The 22,998-nt window shown below is 50.8% G+C and overlaps 1 protein-coding gene across 2 annotated transcripts in view; it reads right to left on the reverse strand.

The window, feature by feature from the left end:
- The window catches only part of EPHB1 (EPH receptor B1), a 452,225-nt gene that overhangs the window by 303,061 nt on the left and 126,166 nt on the right, over positions 1 to 22,998 (reverse strand). For both annotated transcript variants that reach the window (XM_043474344.1, XM_043474345.1), the window contains exon 2: positions 13,199 to 13,263. In XM_043474344.1, the coding sequence (XP_043330279.1) occupies positions 13,199 to 13,263 (65 nt within the window). The remainder of the gene's footprint in view (positions 1 to 13,198; positions 13,264 to 22,998) is intronic.

Below are 22,998 nucleotides of genomic sequence, written 5' to 3' on the forward strand. Positions count from 1 at the left end.
CCGCACCTCCCGACAGGCTCCATTTACCTCCCAGACGTGCTGGGCCGCTGGGGGGACCTGGAGGGCCCCTATTCATTACCATGGCCCTATGTAATGTGCCAAGGAACTGGGCACCTGGCTTGGGGTGGGCACTGCTTCTGAGAGCCCAGACCTTTGAAAGGGCACAAAGCAATGAATTTCCCAAAGGGTGCATAAGATGCAGAAGAGCCCGGGATGGGGGCAAAGAATACAATTAGCATATGGAAAGAAGAGTCTGGAAAACATAGCCATTGTTTCCCAAGGCAATCTCAACAAAATTCTTCTGGAAGTTTGGATGGTGGAAAAATGCAAGAAATACTGTGCTGAGGTGAGAGCGAGAGAAATGAGCCCAACACGATCTATCCAGACTGCCTGGAAGTGTCTGTGTCGACCGACAGTGGGTTGGGATGAAGCAGCACTGCTCTCATCCTGCCAAACCCTGACCCTCAGGAGTTCAATGCACAGGCTCTGGAGTCAGTGAGACCCAGTCCTGTGACCATGGCATGCCCCTAAACCTCCATGAGCCTCAGCCTCCACCTCGGACACAGGGATACTCAGAGTATGGAACTACTTCACCAGATGGCTGTGAAGATTAAATGGAAAATGCACATGAAACACCTCAGCCTGATCCGAGACCCCTGTGAGTCGTGGCTATCAGCCACAGCCTTAGGTTTAGCCTCTCTCTGAGCTCCTGGCATTTCTCCTAGAGAGACTGCTCTCCCTCCATGATGTGTATGATCTACGATTCTCTCTTGTCCCTCTAGCTGCCTGTACCTATGCATCATCTTTGATGTGTGCACACTTGCATGTGTGTTCATGCATGCCTGTGGGTACTGTCTGAAGTTGGGGACACTGACTATGGCCTAAGCAGGGCCTGTGTGCCCTCCCTTGGGTATATGCCCACCCATCAAAGGCCACAGGATCCCTGGTCAGCTCAGACCACTCCCAGCCAGTGAGTGCCCTGCACTGCTCAGAGACGCCATGGATATGGGCCATAGGAGCCACATTCATAGAAGGCAAGGCCAGCCAGCCCAAGGTCCAGATGGTTTGCATCTCGGCATCTGGGCACATTTCACACCCTGGTCTCTGCCAGTGCGCCAAGAGAAACACTGCAGGCTTGTGCCTCGGGAGGAGGCTCCTTGTCCACAGGGCCCGGGTTGCTGTAACTTCCACCAGGCAGCAGCATTTGGTACCAGGCCCTGCCTGGAGTGGGGTCCTCAGCCATTATGACAGCTGCTGCTGCTGTTGACACTGAAACAGTGACAAATTCATCCTTCTGACAAGATCCCTTTAAATAATTCACAGGGAGCTGGGGATTAAGACACTGTTTCTCTCTGTCTCTGTTGAGATTTAAAACACCTCCAGCTGGGGTATTTAAAGAGCATATAATGGGCTACCCCTCTTGGGTCTCCCCTCCCCCTTTTCCTCCTCTTTCCCATTTCCCAAACTCACCCGGCCCCCCACCCCACCAGCTAGCCCTGTAACAAGGAGGCCCAGAAAACAAGAGAGAAAAAAAAGGAGGGAACCAGTGCTTGGCTGGTCACTATGGCAACGGCGGCAGGGTATTCAGCTGTCATTATCCCAGCGCCTCACACATGTGATTATCTTAAGCTGTCGATTGAATGTGGTCCTCACTGCTGCCCAACAAGGCCTTGTCGAACAAGGCAGGGGCGGGAGCTGCCGGCCCCGAGCCCCACCAACCTGGTGTTGGTCTGCCCAGGCCTGAGCTCCATCAACACTGAGGAGCAGTTACCCCTGGGAGAGACCAATGGCATTTCCCTTCAGCTTGGACGGATTTCCGCTCAGAACACAGAGCCGAGGCCAGCACATTAGGTTACAGGGCAAGGAGATAAGGTCTCCATTCCACGAGTGCAGAGTTTTGAGAGTGGGTCAGGCTAGCCGTGGCCCGTGGGAAGCGTCCTGGAAACAAGGGAGCAAGGCACAGGGGGGCGAAGAGGCTGGCCTTCCCTGAGGAGCTCCTGGTGTCATGCCCATTCTCAGGGTGCAGGAAACTCAAATCTGGCCTTAGAAGGGGACACACTCCCCCCATCCTGCCCCCTCCCCAATGGTGGGAATGTGGCCACTGTGTGTAATCCACTTCAGAAACCATGGCTGCTGGAGCTTGGTTGGATAAGCCTGGGGAGGGCTTTGATCTCATGCCTTTGCCTCCTGGACTTTGCTTCTGATTGTTTCCAGGCTGAAGTTCCCAGGTCTAACCAAAATTCTCAGAAAGACACAATCACTGTGTGCCCCCACCAGGCACCATCCTCCACCAGGCACCACCCCCACCAGGCATCACTCCAGGTCTTCCATTGTCCCTTTCAAAACTGGTCTCCCAGAATAAGCCCATTTCTGCAGACACGCTCAGGCTGGAACAGCATGCAATGAGGCCACCATCACCTGTGACTTGCACCTGCCCTTCCTGCACCTGCATCGTGTAGTTGGTCCCCATGAATAGGAAACCAGCTACTCAGAAGACCCCACCTGAGTCACTGCCCACCTGGCTCACAGTGACTCCTTTGCACCTAAATGAAAGTGTGGACCACTAACACAGACCATGACATTTTGAAGGCAGAGCTCTCACTCGGCAAGGTAAGCCTGAATCTTGACTCCAAAGTCGTTCACGTTGGTTGTCCTCTGTGACACTGGGAAATGTGTTGGGCATCCCTGTCTTCAGCAGGGAGAGAGGTGAGTGGGACAGTACGTATGGAGAGGAGGGTGTACCACAACTAGACCCCCCCCATTCTATCAGCAGAGGAGCACCTCGGATGCAAAAGGGCCGGTTCAGACCAACTGACATGGGGTCACTGGATGGAAAACAAAAGCTCACCTCTCTCCCTTCCCAGGAGTCCTCACTTCCTCAGCATTCGCCAAGACCTGGGGGTGCGAGCTAACCACATGCTCCTTCATCATCACATCATCACTTGGAGCCACCCATTGCCAGGGACCACCTGCATCCTCCTCCAGCTTCCTGGCCAGTCCTCACCTGCCCTGGGAGTGGGGTCACACCCTCAAGGCTCCCCCTGGACTTGCTACTACTCTGCCTCTAACCCCCACACATTACACTGCACCTGCTCCACACCTCTCCAAACAGCTTGCTCTAAAAAGCGACCCATGGGTACTTAATAAGTGTATGTTTCAGCGGCCCTTGGCTTTCAAACCTGCCCTTTCCCTTTGTAGAAAACGGAGATTTTGCCTTTCCTCACCCTCTGTTCCCTTGTTTCTTGATGATGTATGACTCGCCCTTCCTCACTCTCATTCAGGGGCAGAAGCACCACAGTGAGCTTCACAGTCAGACAGACCTGGGGTCAGTCTCAGCAAAACCCCTCATCAGTTCTGCGACTTTGGATCCTTGCCCGCGAGCTCAGTGTCTGCTCTGCAAACCTGCAAAGTGGGAGAAACACTCCCTGGCATGCAGGGTCCTGGTGAGAATTCCATGAGGTGGTACCGTTGATGTCCAGTGCCCAGGACACAGCTGGTACGTAACTGGCAGTAACTAGTAGTAGCAGTAGGTATCACTGTTCTCAATAACAGCTCTGTGAGTAATAACAAGGTGCACCCTCTGATGGTATTCTCACAAGAGCCACAACCTGACAGAAATGCTGGGAAGTTGATCTGGCATCTCAGGCCTCCCAACCCCCATCAGTCCCCACCCTCGTCCCAGGCAAGTTAAGTCTCTCAGACAAGAGTCACTGCAGCCACTAGCACTAGTCAGGGCAAGTGGTATTGACTGAGCCTTGGAGTCTACAAGGAAGCTAAGCACAATTTATGCTGCCAACCACTCTGTAAATAAGATCTTACATTAGCCATGTGACAGAGGCAGAAGATAGACTCAGAAGTTAAAGAACTCAGAGGGAAATGGCAACAGACCCAGCACATCAGACTCCAAATCCTGGGCTTGTTCCTTGATGCTACCAGAAATACAGTGGAATTCAGGCCAAATGATTCTTTCACTTTTGGCTGTACCTGGAGGTCAAGTCAAAGGTGTATCCCAGGGCCACCCTGTTTTCGCACAGGTGAGGTGCCTTCTTCCAGAGCCAGGCTAGACTCCCCATCTGGCTGCTGCCAACCCTGAACCTCCCTTCTCCACCTGTTTTACTCTGGTCCATCTTCTACAGGTCTCTTAACTCTGCCTCACCTTTCTTCTCATTCTTTATCCTCTCCTGTAACAGATTTCTTCTTTCACCAAGGAGACCAGTGAGGAGCTCTGAGTCAGGGCTGTCAAGGCAACGAGACCCTGTGGACCCCCACTCAGCTCCATCCTGCTGCCTGTGTCAGGAGCCCTGACTCCTTCCAGAGCCCTGAGGGCCTCTCTGACCTTCACCAGGCAGGTGGTCCCCAGCCTCACAGACCGGTGGGAGAAAGGTTCCCAGGGCTGGGACAAGGGGCATGGCAGGGGTCTGCCTTCCTGGAAAAGATTTTAGAGAAAAGACATCTGTCTGTCTGGACAAATGAGGGTTAAGCCTGCCTCTGAGAGGGGGAGGGGGAATGGGTGACCTCTGGGGTTCCCTCCCGGAGTCTTACGGACAGAATTATCTCCTGCTCCACTGATGAATGAGTCTGTGAGCCATTTTCAAGAGCAAGAAAATAAATCTGTCAGACAGTCAGGTTCTGGTGAACCACCACAACTCCCAGAGTTCTTTAACACAGCGAGTCAAGAAGCATCTCTCCCTTAATCCATCCCTCCCTCCACACACATGCATGCAGTCCTACTCCATGTACTTCTGTTGCAGGAAAGGGGGACCCTTCCAGGGCTGGAGAGTGGGCTCTTATCTAATACTCAGAAATGCATTGTCTCAGGAGACACACATGCTGACAAAGCAAAAAATGTTCTTGGGAGGGGGCACCCGGGTGGAGAGCAGTAGGGTTAGGGAAACCAGGACAATTGTTCTGCCACGTGGCTCACAATCTCAGGTTTTACGGTAACAGGGTTAGTGTCCCGGTTGCCTCTGGCCAATCTTGCATGTACCCATATTTGATGTGACTTGGGTCTTTCCGGGTGGCACTCACATCTCTCAGCCAAGACGGACTCCAGTGCAAAGGATTCTGGGAGGTTGTTGGGACATATCATGGGTTGGAGTCTCCTTCCTCCTTTGGGCCCCTTCCAAATTATCCCAGTTAGTTTTCAGTGGCAGCATCCTGTTCCTTATCGGAACCTCTTGTTGTAAGACAATTCATGCAAGTGGTTATCATTTTGCCTGACCAAGGTGAGCAGTTTCGGTCAATGGTTCCCTAACATTTCTGCAACCAGTGCAATAATTAATATTCTACTCAATGTAATAATTCATATTCTACCCAATGACACTGCTCATCTGTAACACTCCAGTCACCTCTCTGTCAAAGGCACACACATGCCCACAAAAAAGAGCTCATGTAAAAACCCAGTGACAGCAACCACACATGATGAAGTCAGGCAGAACAGTGCCCTTGTCTGGCCCACCTTTCATCCCAGGGGATCCACCAGCCTTGGCCAACCCACCCCAGGGCCGTCATTCTTTTCAGAGCAGTGTCTGAACCCCATGGACCCCTGGGCCCATGGCTCTGTCCTGAGCCCCCAGCCTTTGTCAATCACGGTCTCTGTCAAGCAGGTGATTTTAAACTTCCATTCCTAAAAGACATGTATTATATATTTTAAAAAAATGTTTTAAGTGCCTCGGGGTGTTTTGTTCCTCATTGCTTCATAAAAGTGACATTAATAGCCAGAGAAGAGCACTGCTGAGTGCAATTACAGAGGATGTTTCAGGTATGAAAGCTGTTTTGAGCCTGCTAATGTTTCCTAATTACAGGCCTTTTGGTAGTGAGAGAAAAAGATAAAGAGTGGGTGGGAGGCGCAGGGTGGGAGCTCTGACTTATCTCAGGGGTTTACCTGAGGAGGGCAGGGGAGGGGTGGGAAGGGGAGAGGATAGCAGGGCAGTTGGAGGCCCACCGGCTGGGAGGCAGGGCCCCTGCCAGTGGAGAAAGCAGTCCTTACTCCTTGGTAACAGCTCCGGGAAAAGATCCAACTGTGTCCTAAACTGTGAGAAAATCTTTTAGACACTGAGCCTGAACTCGACGGACCTCCAGCAACTCAAAGCTGGAAATTCCTTTTCCAACTCTCTGGAAATTCCAGGGAGAAGCCACTCTCTGGAGACACTGCAGCATGTTACTAGGAAAGAGGGTACAGCGTGGTTTTCAGCAGGCGAGCAGGCAGCAGGAGGTTAGATGGCACTCTCCAGCCATGTGATCAGAAGCAATTTAACAGTTGTTCTGTGCTTCAGTTTCCTCTTCTGTAAAATGGAGCTGTTGTGAGGACTGACGTACACCTGGCCGTAAAGCACGTGGGGCCTTGTGATGTAGTATTAAGTTTCCTCTTTCTGTGCCCAGCAACTGTTCAGCTTTCTGGTACCCACATCCCAATTCCTTCCGGAGAGGTACTCCCTCCAGCCCTTCAGCCCAAGGCTTCTGGTGGGCTCAGCACAGCACGGAGTTGGAACACAGGACCTGGGAGGACCACTCAGTACTTCCTGAATGCAGGGACTGGATCAGGGCAGGCGTGGGAGCCAAACTGATATAGTCAGGCCCATTCAGAGCTAATTCCAGGGCTTCTGCTGGGGGCTCCCAGAGGAGGTACTGGCTCTGCCCCAGGGGATGATGGATGAGGTTGTAGGAGCTGCAGCAGCTGCAGACTTCTCATGACCAAGAGGAAGCTCAGCAAGGAGCCAACACCAGGGGAGCAGAGAGAGGAGAAAGGTGGTGGGGAAAGAGACAGACTGATCCCAAGGATTTGTACGCAGCCACACATGAAGCCACATTAGCCCCTGGACCATTCATTCACATGAGCCAAGATACCTTTCTTAAGACTACTTGTGTTTTTCTGTCCCTGGCCTCCAAGAAACCCCGACTGATCCTGAAGCGTGGCTCCCGGCAATCAGTGACCAGTTCCAATGCTCCCGAGTCCCAGGCAGGGGTACCAATCTGAAAATGGATTACCAATTCTGTTCCCCTCTGCTCGCCTGCCCCCGGCATGGCCGGAAATTCAAATACCATACAACTCCATTCACAAAATCATTTTGCCCAGAGCTAAATGTCTCCTGGATTTGCCTAATTTAGCTCAGGCTTTTCTATCTTAATTAGCATGATTGAGTCATCAAAAGAAGAAAAGAGAAAATCCAGGCCTCCAGAGGGTGAGTACTATGCTAACACTTTCTGAGTGTTTACCCAGGAAAACTTTTTGTCCACACGGTTGCATATACGGAATCGTTCCCATCCTCGCCCTGTTGAGCAGAGGAGACCCTGGGACTAAAGAAGTCTGGGTGATGGGCCAAGATCACACAGCCAGGGAACTGCAGAGCAGGAACGGAAGCCAGATTATTTGATGCCAGGGCCTGAAGCCTTCACTGCTGCACCATAACCTTCACACCTATCAGGCCAACTAAATTTCAATTGATTTTGCTTGGCCTTGGAACGAATGAGGTGCTATTAAGAGTGGATTTCTCTTCTAAGTGTGCTGTCCTTACTCCTAGGATGTGGCAGCCAGTGAGGGTGCCTGGAACTGGTAGATGGGGAAAGGGAACAGCCAGGAGGGTCCCCAGGAGGACAAGAACGGCGGTGGGGAAGGACAGCCCCCGTGTGCCACTCTCATGGGCGTGCATCCTGTTTGAGGAGTTAATTTATCAGACACATACACAGGTATTCAAATGAGGGTTGTGCCCTACACACTGGCCTCTCCGGAAGCTCTCCACTTAGTCCAATAATACTCTCATCACTTAAGATCTTTCCAGAACTCTGGAAACTGCCTGCAGAGGCATAAGGTGAAATCAGCTCATTTAACTTCATACACCCACAGCCACAAACACACACACTCACACATGTATCACATAGGAATACACACACACACATCACACAGAAATACTCAGATGCACATACACACACAGGCACATACACATAGACATACCTATAACTGGATATGGGCTCCCCGGGGGGCACTAGTGTTAAAGAATCCACCTGCCAAGGCAGGAGACATAAGAGACATGGGTTCAATCCCTGGGTTGGGAAGATCCCCTGGAGGGGGGCATGGCACCCCACTCCAGTATTCTTGCCTGGAGAATCCCACAGACAGAAGAGCCTGGCGGCCACAGTCCATAGGGTTGCAAAGAGTCAAACGTGACTGAAGGGCTCAGCACAGCACAGCACACATACCTGGACACACACACACATGAGCGCACATTTCACATATTTATACACAGATGCACAGACACACACACACATGAGCACACATTTCACATATTTATACACAGATGCACAGACACACACACACATGAGCACACATTTCACATATTTATGCACAGATGCACAGACACACACACACATGAGCACACATTTCACATATTTATGCACAGATGCACAGACACACACACACATGAGCACACATTTCACATATTTATACACAGATGCACACACACATGAACACACATTTCACATATTTATACACAGATGCACACACACACACACACACAGACATACACACATGGAGCACAGGCATGCACACACCCAGCCTGCTCAACCTGAAGGTTTGTCAGGCTTGACTCCAGACTCTTGCATCTTTCCTCTATCAACCTTCCCACCTTCCCATGATGAAGATTTGCCAATATTAATGTGGTAAACAGAACATGTCACAGGTTGTGAGGAGGTGGTTCCACAGAGTAGCACAGATGGAGGTGGAGTCTGGAAGCCCGTGAAGTGCTCTTTCAAGGTAACTCAGGATCTGTAGATGTTCACACGGCGGCCACACGTTACACAGTCATAGACTCCCACACAGAGGCTATTGGCTTCCCACATGCAAATAGCCAAGGAGCCCTGGCAATACTCTGCAAAAGTAAAAGGCCTTGCTTGGATTTCCAACAAGCGAGCTGAATAAGCCTCACTGTCAGAGGGACCCAGCTTGCCTTCCTTATCCATCAGAGCCAGTATGTGAAAGCAGCTGGATCTTCTGGCTACTGTCCTGGTCTTCTCCATCATGCTCATCATAGGAGAGGTAGCTCTATCTGTGTCACTGATTAAGTTTCTTTAAAAGATACTGACAGTCAATTGGGTATTGAGAGGCCTACAAATCTCATTTTATTGGGCTACAATAAACCTAAACCAAGCATCTCCCCAGTTCAGAACCCTGGGTTGAAGATGCAGTAAGTATCATGAATGCGCTGCTCCTTCCTCATTTTATGTGGCCAACAAACATTTACTGAAGCCACTCCTTTCTCTGTCCAGTGGGAGGAAGCACCCATCAACGCAGGTTTAGCTCACAGAGTGATGGGCAGTTAGGAGTTGGCACCAAGCCTTCTGCTTTAGGAAAAGGGCCCCTACCATGGAGTCCTGGTGGGGAGCGGCACCCAGGAGGGCTTCCTGAGGGGACAGGAATGGAACTGACACTTGAGGGGCAGACAGAGATGCAAGGGGGAAGGGGAAAAGAGGGGAGACGGCCAGGCAGCATCTAGGAACAGTGGTTGTCGTTCAGTCACTCAGTCTTGTCTGACTCTTTGTGATCCCACTGACTATAGCTCGCCAGGCTCCTCTGTCCATGGGATTTCCCAGGCAAGAATACTGGAGTGACTTGCCATTTCCTTCTCCAGGGCAGGGATCAAATCTACATCTCCTGCATTAGCAGGCGGATTCTTTACCACTGAGCCACCCCGGAAACCCCTCTAGGGATGGGGACGACTGCTAAGGTGGACCACAAAACCATGAGAACTAGCACTTACTGAGCCCTGTGGCAGCCAAGCACCGCCCTGAGTGTTGACCATGGGACCTCTCAAAGCACCCTCCTGCCCAGAGCTCCTGACATGTGAAGGTCAGGACCCTTTTGGAGCAGGACTATAAAGAAGGGTCTGGGGGAGGTAACTGAAGGCAGCCCAAGGGAGGAAGGTGGAGTTCACAGGGTCATGGGTGAGGGTCCTGGGATGCCCTCTGATGGGAGCTCAGCCCCCCATCCCCCCAGCAACTGTTACTTCATAAATATATTTGTTATTTTCTCCCTCTGCTCACCAGGTGGCCTCTGATTCGGGTTAAACCTAAAGGCTTTAAATTAAAGCTGCAATTAGATTATAAAGCAACATTTTGCCATTTGAGCAGAAATACTTTCTGGTTTTGACATGCAATATTATAATCCATTTTCCAGCGATATAACTGAAAACAATTTGCAGGCTATGTGTGGGTGGGCAGTCCAAATCCTTCCCGCATCTGGCAGTCCTTGAGTACAAGGGTGAAGATACCCAGGGAAACCATAAAAGGAAGTCTCCTGGCCTGTCTCTGGAGAGCCTTCCTCACAGGCCACGCACCGTGGATAGGGTTCATTGCAATGCCAACTGGGCCCCCCTAGTAGAATCATGGTACCCCTTCTGGACCAGGCCAACCAGTTCCCTGGAGACCCACAGACTACCAGAACAATGCCTACCCACCCATCAACATCTTCAGCACACATTGTATCCTGACTGCAGGGGCCATCTGAAGGACAATTTGCTCTCCTTCTGGGTTGCTGGGGCGGGGTTCATCTCCTCCCCTACTGGATCCCAGGAAAATGTGGACCATTCACCCAGCCTCCTGGCTTCTCAAATGCCGGACCCTGGCCCCACTCCCCAGACCCCTTTATCACCCAGAAGTACTCTGTGTGTCTTAAAGTTAAGCCCTGATCCAAGGCCATGGCCTTCAGTCCTCCTTCAGTCTCCTTGAGACCCCCAGCTAGGCCTCTGTACTTTGTCACAATGGTCCTGGGGTCACTTTTCTTTTTGGGGTGATGTCATGCTACAAGATGCTGAACCCCTCCTGCCAACATCCTCAGCTCCTGGCCCCCCAGGCCCACCATTCTCACATAAGCACAAGTGAGGATGACTCCAATGCCACACAGCCTCCAGGCATACCAGATTGGGGCCATCACACACACACAGCCTAGACCTCAACTAGGTCCTCATTCCAGCCATCTTCCTTCCAAAGAGTTCAGACTCTCCCAACTCACCAGCAGTGGCAGTTACCTCACACCTTTTCCTCCCTCCTAAGACCTGCTACTTAAGGCTCCCCACCTCCACTCTCCCAACCACCCCTCCAACCTCACAGAGAAGATGGGAAACTAAAAGACTTCTTATTTTATGGCTTCCATACCAATCCTGAGTCCTCCTGTCTCTCTGACCTGCCATTTCAACCACAAAGGAATCCTGTCCCCTGAGAGGCACCTGCCTCCACCTCCTGGGCTCTGTATTTCCTCCTCTCATGGGCTGCTCCATCACCTCACCTCCCATCGACCGTTCAACGCCCTGCTTTCTGGCTTCTGACCTTGGTCCCTCCTGAAACCATCAGCATGTGGCACCCATAGGGTCGCTGTAACCAAGCCCAGTGCACCATCCGAAGCCCAGCAGCACCTGCCACCTTTGCCCCATTCCTCCTTGACCCCTGCCCCCTCTGCTTCTGTAAGAAGACCACCTCTTGGTTTTCTCCTGCCCCTCACTCCTTCTCATCCCCTTCCAGGCATCTCTTGACTTTGAATATTTCCCAAAAGGACCACCTGTCTTGGGAAGGAGTTCAGAAGTTTAAAGAAGACAGGTGGTGTGTACAAAAATCAAGGAGAAAATGAACCATAAGTCACATCAATGACTTAAGTCACAGGAGAAAACATGCAAACCTTCTGCTAACAATGTAACTTGTAGAAGAGGTGCAAATCCTTAATGTCTGGGCCACTTGAAGAGTTGCTACATCATCAGCTTTCACAAGGTCCCCAGTGGGAGTCGGAGGTGTTCCCTGGTGGCCTGCAGTGTTCCCAGCAGGATTTGGACTTGTCAGTGTGGGCAAGATTGGCCCCTGCTCCTGGCCCCACTTTGGGAAACACAGCTCACCCCAAGGTTTGATGCCTGCACCCAGAAGTGAGATCCCGGAGAGAAAGCACAGGTGAGGCCACAGTCTGCCTTGGGACCTGAATCCCAAAGTCCCTGAGACATAAGTGGGAGTCCTAGGACTGGCTGTGACTCACACCCTGGGGTGCAGAGTGGCCTGAGGCCCCAGGCTGGAGGTGACCAAAGGCAGGGAGGAGAGAGGAGGAGTGAGATTGAAGAGAAGATCCAGCTAACCCTGCCCCTGCCTCACCCCCTCGCCGGGATGAAGAGTCCATGCATTCCTCCTGTCCTCTCCTTTCATGATTAAGCCCCACAGAGAGCCAGCCACTCGAGCCTGAGATGTGAATCCCATCCCACCTCCTCCCTCCGCCTCTCCCCTCCCCAGTGTCTTTACCCACTGCCAAATGCTGCCAAGGCCTCCTGCTTAGCTTTGCTTCAACTGTCCTGAGTATCCCATTTTAATCTGATGCTTCTGACCCATCCAAGACAGCTAAAAGAGCCTTCTTTCAACTGTTCCCTACAATCGTGTCAGCAAGTGTGACAAGATCCATAAAGCCAAATGGCTAACTCAGCAGAACAGTCCCAGTTCCCCACGCTGTGCACTGCCCAATCCACAGCCCAGCCCCACCTCAGCACTATCCACACCCTCCCAAGGTCCAGACACACAGACTCTTGTTCTTACATCGTTTCATGACCCCATCCCTTTTAACCAGCTATTCCTCCTACTTGGAATATCTTTCCAGACTCCCTACTTACTGCCTGTCAAACTCCTACTCACTCTCCAAAGCCCAGCTTGCATGCACTTTTTTTGTAAAGGCTTCTTGTCTCCCTCTGAAGTGTCTCACTCCCAATTCTGTGCCCAGTCTCCCCACTGCCACCCAGGAGGGATACATTTCAGCTCATTCATGCATGTGGTGGATCCCACAGGAGGCCATGAGCTCCTCAAGGCTATTCATCTTTGCAGCTACAGATTCTGACCAGGTGCGTGAACACTGAACAAATCAATCCAGAACATTGCTCTAAGGCAGCGCCAGGTGAAAGACAGCCTCAGCCCTTCTGAACTCGAGCTCCTCCTCATGCCCTGGCCCCTCTTCAGCCCCACGGACATCCGGATCTCTGTCCTCCCCATCACCACTGACTTGAACACCCAACTACTGGCAGCCACTGGCCCCAGTCCCACACAGGCCTTGGCCACCTGCTGCTGGCTCTCTGTGGATGGGCCATGGACAAAGCCATTCACACCTGTAATCCACATCCCACAGGGGCAAGTCAGGTTCTGCTCCCATGACTACTCATCAGGACAGGAGGACGGACAGTCTGACACTCACCCCTGATGCGGGATTGGCGGTCCAGCCCAGCTCTGCAGTAGCCGTCCTGGTGTCCATTAAAGTTTCTGAAGGTCAAAAAAAGGAAAATATAGTGAGTCAGAAGAATTACTGGACAGTGAAGTTACTTAGGACTGTAAATGTCAGTGCTAGGAACCCTGGGCTCCTCTGCCAAGCCTACGGCTGAGGGGAAGAGGTCTGCTAGGAGGAGCAGCTCGTGGCAGAGTTAGGTACAGACCTCAGGTGTCCTGATGCTAAGGCTCTACTGAATGACCCCAAGCCACCTGGGGGATGGTGTGTGACATCATCTGCCTACTCATCACTTTAACCCTGAGACATGGCATCTTCTCACATCACTCAACCTATGTGTTGACCAAGTAGCCAAATCGAATTCCCCCCTGAAGTCTTTCTCAGCCACCTCCTTCTGATCTCCGACTCCCTACTCCTTTCTCCCCACTCCTCTCTTCTGCTTCCCCTTAGGCATCCATGTTGACACTCTCAGCTGATTTCCCTTCAACTTCTCTGACCCCAACACTCAGTCCTCCTGCAGGTTCCGGGCCCAGATTCATAGCCACCCCTTTCCTAAGACTCTGCTGGAAGCTCATGTGGCTTTGGCAAAGGCCTCACCCCAAACACAAACACACATCTCAGACCCCAGAGGCCTGCTTCCTGGTCACCAATCCCTCTGGCCAGGAAGGGAAAGACGGACACCCTGGCTTGGCTACAAGCCCCCAGGGGCACCAGGGTGGCTATAGCACATACACCAAGATCACCAGGCACCATGTAGCAATTACAGAGCTGATATTTACTACAACTGTTTTCGGGCAGGTAGCAGTGAAGTGTCCTGAAAATGGGGCACCTTTTTCTTTTTTCTGTCTTTCCTTTTCAATCTATTATTGACTGCTGTCAGCCCTACCTCTCGATAGAAACTTCTCCCCAAAACCTGACTAGAGCTTTGATCAGCAAGTCCAAAAGCCCTTTTGTTTTCAGGGGTGTGTGTTTGTTGTGTATGGGGGTTAGTGTGTTCTGGCTGTACTACATGGCATGTGGGATCTTAGTTCCCCAACCAAGGATTGAACCCGTGCCCTCTGCATTGGAAGCAGAGTCTCAACCACCAGACCACCCGAGAAATCCTTTTTTTTTTTTTTTAACAGCAGCTTTACCGAGGTAGAAATGACATGCAATAAACTGCACATAATTAAAGCATACAATTTGATAAGTTTTGACATATATTGATACCCATGAAACCATCGCCACGATCAAGAAACAGAGCCATCATTCCCAGAAGCTTCCTGTCCCTTTAAAATCCCTCCTTCCCTCTTGCCCCTGCCCCACCCCGTCACTGTCCCCAGGCAATAACTAATCTGTTTTTTTCTCACTGTAGGTTAACTGGCATTTTCCAGAAATTTATATAAATGAAATCATATAGTATACTTTCTTAATCTGGCTTAGCTCAGCATAATTAAGATTCACCATATTTGTGTGTATCAATAGTTCATTCCTTTACATTGCTAAGTAGTATTTCACTGTATGGAGAGATTGCATTTTTGTCTACCAATTCACCTGTCATTTCCATTTTGGGGCTATTACATGAGAGTATATGAGAGTTCCAGTTCATCCACATCCTTGCCAACACTTGGCATGGTCAGTCATTTTTAATTTTGGCCATTTTAACAGATGTGCAGTGGTATCTCATTGTGGTTTGAATTTTCATTTCCTTAATGAAGAGTGATGGTTAGCATCTTGTCACATGATTTCTTGTCATCTGTATATCTTTTGGTGAAGTGTCTGTTTGATATTTTTCCATTTTTAAATTGGGTTGTTTCCTTATTGTTGAGTTTGGTAGGTTCTTTATTCTGGATACAAGTCCTTTATCATCAGACCAGATGGTCTACAAATATTTTATCCCACTTTATGACTTATCTTTTCATTCCTTTAATAGCATCTTTCAAAGAGCAGAAGTTTTAAATTTTGGAGAAGTCTAATTTATCAACTTTTTTCTTTTATGGTTTGATATCATACCTAAGAAATCTTTGCCTAACCCAAGACTACAAAGGTTTTTCTCCTATCTAGGTCTATGATCTATTTTGAGTTAAGTTTTGCCTAAGTTAGAAGCTATGAGTCAAATACACAATTGTGAGGGTTTTTTTTTTTTTGGCATGGGAGTCCAGAGTTCCAAAAGGGCACCTTTCAAAATTAGACAGTTGTGCTCTTTAGGCTAGTGGAGGTGTCTTATGCACTTGAACTTTCCAAGGCATGTATCAAAGCACCAGGCACAGTACCCCCTAACTGAACAGGTGGCTCAATAAACATGGGCACAGGACACAGAGTTGATGAGCTGTTTTGGTTTCTCCCTACTGTTTCCTTTTCTCCTGAACATCCCTCCTTCCCCTGTGAACAGTTATTCTCTGTTCTCTATTCCAGGCAGGAGATGGGAAGTATGAATGCAGAAATTTGGGCCCCTTAGGAAACAAAAGAACTTCTGGCACAAACCAAAGGATTAGGAAGAAACCTACCCTATGGGCAGGACTCAGGCAGTGAAAATAAAGTGATAAATGAGGAGCCGTGCTGAGTCAAGGGGTGTCCTATGCCCTTGTCTCTCAGTGCTCAATCCCAGAGAAGGGATGGTGGGAGTCTGCCCAGATGACAGGGCCTTGGACACCCAGCATCCCAGCCTGGAGTGACCCCAGCAGGCGGACATGGCATAGACGGAGCAGAGTCTCTGGGCCAGAACAGATCCAGTGAAGGGACCCCAGAACCACCCCATGGTGACTGGCATGGACTATACCCACGGCTCAGATGGGGTCCAGGGTATCTCAATGGGACCAGTATGGACAGGTGCTAACAGGTCAGTGAGGCCCCTCCTCACAACCTGCCTCCCACTGGAGTGGGGGCTCCCACTGCAAACAGGGGAATAAAGCAAACACAGGGAGTTGGGTTTACTAGCCCATCCAAGCTCACTTGGAGTTGGATCAAGAGTGGTGCCCCTTGCATAACCGAAGGAACGCACGCACAGGAACAGACTGCTTGAGTTTGTTTTCTCCGCCGATTCTTCCGACAGCTGGGGAGGCCGGTTCCTGCACGGAGCAGCCCTCCTTCTCCCCCGCGTCTCCACTTCACAGCACTAATAATGATCATAATGACACACCAGATTTACATAATACATGTCTCCAAAGGCACTCCATGAGGCCCTGGAGAAATTCATCTCCATGATTAAATGCCTTCGCCAGGTGGGCCTGAATCAGGAGTCACTGAACCCACTTTGCAGAGTTGGGGACCAGGGTACAGAATAGCGTAGTGCCTCCTTCAGGGTCACACAGCCTCCCATTCTGAGGCTGATAGCCTCAAATCTCAGCCTGCTGCCTATTGGACAGACATGGGTTTCTGTGGACTCTGCAGTGCCCAGAATGAAGGATCTTGCTCATAAAGCTAAGAAGCCACAAAAGCCTCCCAGAACAGCACATATTGCAATAAAAATGTATATGGAGGCACTCCCCAACTTCAGGATCATGCTGAAGTGCAGTGAAGAGCAGAGGACATGGGCAGGGAGGGAACTAGGGTCCAGAACCAAAAGTAAGAAACAGCCTTCACTCCTAAATCTTCCAAGGACTGGTTTGTTCTGTTAACCCCAGGAATACAATCTAAGAGTTCATTATATTCATAGTTACCTGCTCAAGGGCTATAATTGAATCTGTTTCTAAATAATGTTTTCCATCCACCTTCTTGGACAGAACTTGCAACGAGAAGAATCCATTTCTCTGCATCCTGCCCGCCGTGGAGATGGAAGGCCACAAAACCATAAACCATCCACTCGATATGATTAAGGGCAGTTTCTTTTCTGGCACAGAGCACTCCTGATTATGGCATTACACTCTGGTGGGGGCTGAATTAAAGTGATTTGAGGAGGTTTACATCTCCCTGGAGATGAAGAGAGTACTCATTTGCATTTATAAAGCATATTGAGAGTTCTGGCAGAAAGTTATGGTGGAAGCACAATTAAATATTTACCATCACTTCTGCTCTCAAACAGCGGCATGGGGACCAAACCAGCTGGAGGTGCATGTGTTGCTGTCAGATCGCATGCCTACAGGGGGCATGACTCTGGGACCCATACCCACCACCAGCCTCTGCTCTCTGGGTGTACGTGCTCACTGCCCAAGGGAGAAAAGCTGGGGAGGGCACATGGAGGGCAGAGAAGGCGCTGGGGTAGGCAGATGGGGTCCAGGCCCCACTTCCACCACATAATGACCATCTCTCTCCCCTCCCTCCTCACCTGCAGAATGGAGCAGGGCTCAGAGCTCAGGGCCAAGAGCGGACTGCGTGACACAGAGCACCGCAAACGAATGCTTTTATTATTATAACTGAACCACTCCAAGCTTCAGTTTCTTAGCTATGAAAAGGATCTAAAGATGGTATCTGTAAAATACCTCTAAGATTTCTATAAGAATTAATGATCATAGAAACCTACTGATCATCTACCTCCTTCCTTTAAAGACCCAGGAGTGACATCAGTGGAGAATACGGCAGCGAATCAGAGCAGTGGGTCCCCTGGAGGGACTCTTGGTCCAGTGGAGAGACAAGAAGCAAAGTCTCACTCAGCATTCTGTTCTGGCTGAGGCCATGAGAAGGAAACCGAGAAACCCAAGGGAATGGACGTGTGGGGAGTAAGTGGGTCCATCCCCAAAGACACATGCCACTGTCTCTGGGCAAAGGCAACACTGGCCTCCTGGGCAGGGGTGGGCTATGGTGGGAGCGAGGAACGGAGACATCCACCTCACCTGGGAGAGACGACAGAGTGACCAGGAAAAGCAGAGACAGGTCGATGTGGATGAACGGGGAGTCATCCCAAACCTAACAGCGGGGTGAGGAAGACTGAGCCAGAGGGGAGGGGAGGCCGCAGGGGGAGACAGAAGGGGGTCTCTGGCAGGAGCCAGCCAGACTGGCAAGAACCCGAGAAGCCTGGGGCACATGAGAAGCCTGGTAAAGAGACCCCATTTTCCCAGGGAACAATTTCCCTTCAGTGGTTCTGATAGGGAAACCCTCAGGGTCCCCCATCCAACCACAGGAGGCCGCCACCCGAGGGTTGGGGTGGTGGGGGCAGGTCTGAACCCCCTGCACAGAGGAAAAGGCAGCTGCCACCCAGCTCTGCAGACGGTTCCCCTTTCTGTCTGGATTGGCACCTTGGGATGTATTGACATTTGGGATGAATTAGATGCCCATCATGGTGAGAGAGAGCTAAATAAACCCTCTCCTTACAGTTCTGCCACTCTTTCTGGAGAGACATTAATCAGACATTCAGCTGAAAATATTTACAACGTCCTTCCATGGTGGTAACAATATACAACAACATACACAGATGGAATGGGGGCTTCCGGGCCTCCACTGAGCAGAGCCTCATGTGTATTTGATAAGGCAAATCCAAGGACCTTCCAAGAAGGGAAGAACCAGCGCGGCCGTGCAGTCACTGCCCGGTGCAGCCTTCTATGGCTCACGGAGCTCCCGAAACCCAGGAGCCACAGCCCAGAGTCGCTCCACGAATCCAGGTCCTCTCAGGTAAAGGCCAGGAGTTGGAGGTCAGCCCACTGCGGCCCCAGCCTCTCCCTCAGCCTTCACGAGGGGCTGGGATCACTGGAAGAAGGCTGAGAGGCATGGCATCAGGGGGTGATGGTACCCATGCAGCAAAGGTTGTCTGAGCCGCTCCCACAGGCAGGTGGGCGCAGAGCAGAGGAAAAGAGACACCCCGGCCCTCGAGGACTTTGCAGACAAGTGAGAAGACAGAAATTAATCAAATAACCACGCAGCTAAACCTGCAATTACGGCCTCGCTGAGTGGCAGGAAGGGGGAATCCCAGGGACAGTTGTGAACACTGAATAAAATGACAGGTGTGAGGAGCCTGGTGCTCAGCTGGCACTTCCTCCTGCCTTACCCAGGAGGCTCAGTGACCAGCCCCTTCACACACACACACACACACACACACACACACACACATTGTTCCAGAACTGAGTCTACACCGGCAGGAACAAGACATGTGGTTAGCAGCCTCCCCCACTCCCAAATCCAGAGTGTGCCAGCACTCACAGTGCGCGGGGCAGCTCTGACCACCTCAGCCTCTCCATGGGACCCCTACGTTGCCCTCCAGACCTGAACTCATCACAAGAACCTGAGCATTTCCAGGAGATCACTCCTCCAGCCACCATCCCAGGCTCCTCGGTGCCCCCACTCATGGCCTTGCTCCGTCCATCACTGTGGCCTGCCAAAGATGCAACCGAGGCTCACTGCAGGGGCCTCGTGGAGCTCTTTCTCCAGGTCTTCCCTGGGGGTGTGTCCTGTCTTCATACATCCCGTTCACTGGGCAAAGAACTCCTGATGATGCCTACAAGATTCCTCAGGTGTCTGCCACTCCCGCAAACCTCAGCCCCGACACAGGGTCCCACAACCAACAGCTGCTCAGCTGCAACTTCACACTTGCCCAGACTTCCTATTGCCAGTTCAGTCCAGCCTCTGGGCAATCTCATCGCCAACCTTCTGAACAGACTTCAGCTTGCCCCCCAGGACAGAGGAGCGAGAGCTGTGCCGGCTCTGGGTTTGGAGATGGCTCTGGATGAGTGTGAACTGGGAAAGGCACCAGCTAGCCTCAGGGGCTCATGTTCTGGCATAACTGGGCCCTGGGCCCAACACAGCTAGTGAAAAAGTGTTCCAAGCAAGCCTTTCACATCTCATCCCATGTGTCCACCCAGGCAAAGGTTCTTCACACGTACCCCGCTCCACATGTTCCCACTGCCATTCCCTGGAGTCCTTGTGGGAAACCTCAGGCGCATTTAGCTTTGATTCCTTGTTCTCCCTAGTCCATCATCAGATCACTCACCACGCCACAGTGACTCCTGCATCTTCTTCACTGTGTGTTCCTTTCCAATATCAGCAACTATGAGTCTAGAGCATCAGCCCTGCACAGTGGGGCGACAGCAACCACCTCCTAGCTGGGGTCTCAACAGAGGCTCCCTCTGTACCACTCTCCACACAGCTGCCCAGTTTAGCTCCTGCTGTCCATGCAACTAGTTCAAAGGCAATACGGCCACACTCAGCAAAGGCTTATAGAATCTCGGTTCCTCTGATCACCCAGTGATGTCACCCCCACGACACTGGCCAAAGGAAAACAGAAGGCTCTATATCATGAAGATATTCATTACAGCATTATTTAGAACGTGAGAACACTAGAACCAGCCTATCCAGAGGGGAAGGAAATGTAGGACTGCACACTCACATTCACACTCCTGGACTGTTACAATGTCACAGCATCAGGATGTCAGCAACTAAACACGGAGCAGGACACAGAACTGTGTCGCCCCACAGATGCAACTCAGGCAACGGCGCTTCAATGGAGTACAAAGACCAGAAAGCCAAGTGCAAGAGCTCATAGGTCAGGGACACCAGTTTACTATCACTCACATTCTTCTATTTCGCATGCTGTTTTAGAAGACACACGTTCAGAAACAGAAATTTAACCCACCTTCTAAAAACCCTATTTCATCCCATCTCACTCCCCTACTTTATGATTTCCAACGTCTCTTCACTAATCCAAGATATGCCACAAACTTCCGGCCTCCATGAAGCTTCTGCTCCAAGCCCAACTTTTCCAAATTGATCTTCAATTTCCCAAAGGACCCATCATCCCCCACACCCCCACTTGTGCTCAGGCAGGGCCTCCTGCCTGGAATGGCTTTTTCCTCTTCTCTACCTGAATTCTGTTCTGAATCTTTCTTGCCCAAGTGCACTGTAAGTACTTTGAGAAGGCACAGCTGTGACTTACATCCCATAGACTTTAATCAGATGCCTTATGTAGCAGAAATGTTCCATCAGCTCTGGAGACCTGGGTTCAAGCCCCAGCTCCAAGACTAACAAGCAAATCAACATCTGAACATCAAGATCTGATTTTCCAGAAAGAGGTCTCTCTCTTGCATCCCTGAGCCAGTGAGACCAGGCCCACAAAGATGCTCTGTATATTCTTAAGAACACTCATTGGAATAACATTTATTTACTGTCTGCCAAGTGTAAGTGTAGGTGAAGAGGAACTGTTATTACGTAAGTCTCCATTGACTGGTGTGTAAGAGTGGTCGGTGAGGAAGAGAAGCAAGCCTGAGTAAATGGAATGAGCCAGTCCAGCCCATCTGCTGAATGACTGACTGACTGAATGAGGCAGAAGAGACACTTAAACCACAAATACAAACTGTGAAATTTGCTCTTTTAAAGAACGCAGATTAGTGCAGTCCTCCCCACCACACCCTTCTCCTTCTGTTTCTTTCATTTCTCAAGGTGCAATTAATTATTATAAATAGAAAGAAGCCACAGCTCAGATGGGTCAGAGCACAGAAATGTGCCTCTAGGAGGTGGGAGGGGCTCTGGGTCTGGTCCTGGTTTCCACGTGGCAGAACCGGTCAACAAGCCAGAGGCACAACTCAGATTTCCCTCCCTCCCAGAGCTCTACCAAGTGAGGCTTCCTGGGAAGCAATCCAGAGAAGGGGGACCTGCCATGGGCTGTTCAGCTGGGGAGGGCTGGGGACAAGCCTCAGAAGGGCTGCCTTCTCTGCCCAGCCCAGCCCAGCTCAGTCACAATCTAGGTAGCTTCAAACAACAGAAATGCAATGTATCACAGCCCTGGGGGCTAAAAGTCCAAAATCAGGGTGTCAGCAGGGCCATGCTCCCCCTGAAACCTGCAGGGGGGAATCCTTCCTGGTCTCTTCTAGTTGCTGGGGTCTTCCTGGCAATCTTTGGTGTTCTTTGCCTTGAAATTGAATCATTCCGATAAAAAGCAGAGACATTACTTTACCAACAATGGTCCTATGGTTTTTCCAGTAGCCATGTATGGACGTGAGAGCTGGACTGTAAAGAAGGCTGAGGGCCGAAGAATTGATGCTTTTGAACTGTGGTGTTGGAGAAGACTCAAGAGTCCCTTGGACTGCAAGGAGATCCAGCCAGTCCATCCTAAAGGAGATCAGTCCTGGGTGTTCATTGGAAGGACCGATGTTGAAGCTGAAACTCCAATATTTGGCCACCTGTTGTGAAGAGCTGACTCATTTGAAAAGACCCTGATCCTGGGAAAGACTAAAGGCAGGAAGAGAAGGGGACAACAGAGGATGAGATGGTTGGATGGCATCACCAACTCAATGGACGTGAGTTTGAGTAAACTCCGGGAGTCGGTGGTGGACAGGGAGGCGTGGTGTGCTGCGGTCCATGGGGTTGCAAAGGGTCGGACACAACCGAGCGACTGAACTGAACTGAACTGATCTCTGCCTTCAGGGTCACGAGTGACCCCAAGTGCCTCTTTCTTCACATGGCCATATTATAAGATATCAGTCATATTGGGTTAGGGGTCCAACCTACTTTAGTATGACCTCATGGTAACTAATCATATCCACAATGACGCTATTCCAAATAAGGTCATATCATAAGGTACTGAGGTTAGGGCATCAACCTAGGCGATCATTTGGAGCCAAGGAAGTGTCACCAGACACTCACTGTGCAAGTACTTAACAAATCAGAGTTGGTCCCCTAACAGCAAGCACTGCCATGCCCTGGTGTGGGCAGTGGAGTATCTTAAGGGCCTAAGGTCCCAGCTAGGTCCTAAGGCCCCTTCTGAAGGGTGGGCTTTGGTCCCCCAACCCCAGCCCGCCCTGGCAGTCTTGATTGAAAAGCCTCGGCCCTCCAGCTGCCTTCTAATTTCTCCTCAGCCCTCCTTGTCCAACCACCAAGGGACCCTGTCACAGTCTCCTTCAACCATGGACCCCGTGCACGGGGAATCTGGGATG

This window comes from Cervus canadensis, chromosome 7 (assembly GCF_019320065.1).
Source record: "Cervus canadensis isolate Bull #8, Minnesota chromosome 7, ASM1932006v1, whole genome shotgun sequence".
Lineage (NCBI taxonomy): Eukaryota > Metazoa > Chordata > Mammalia > Artiodactyla > Cervidae > Cervus > Cervus canadensis.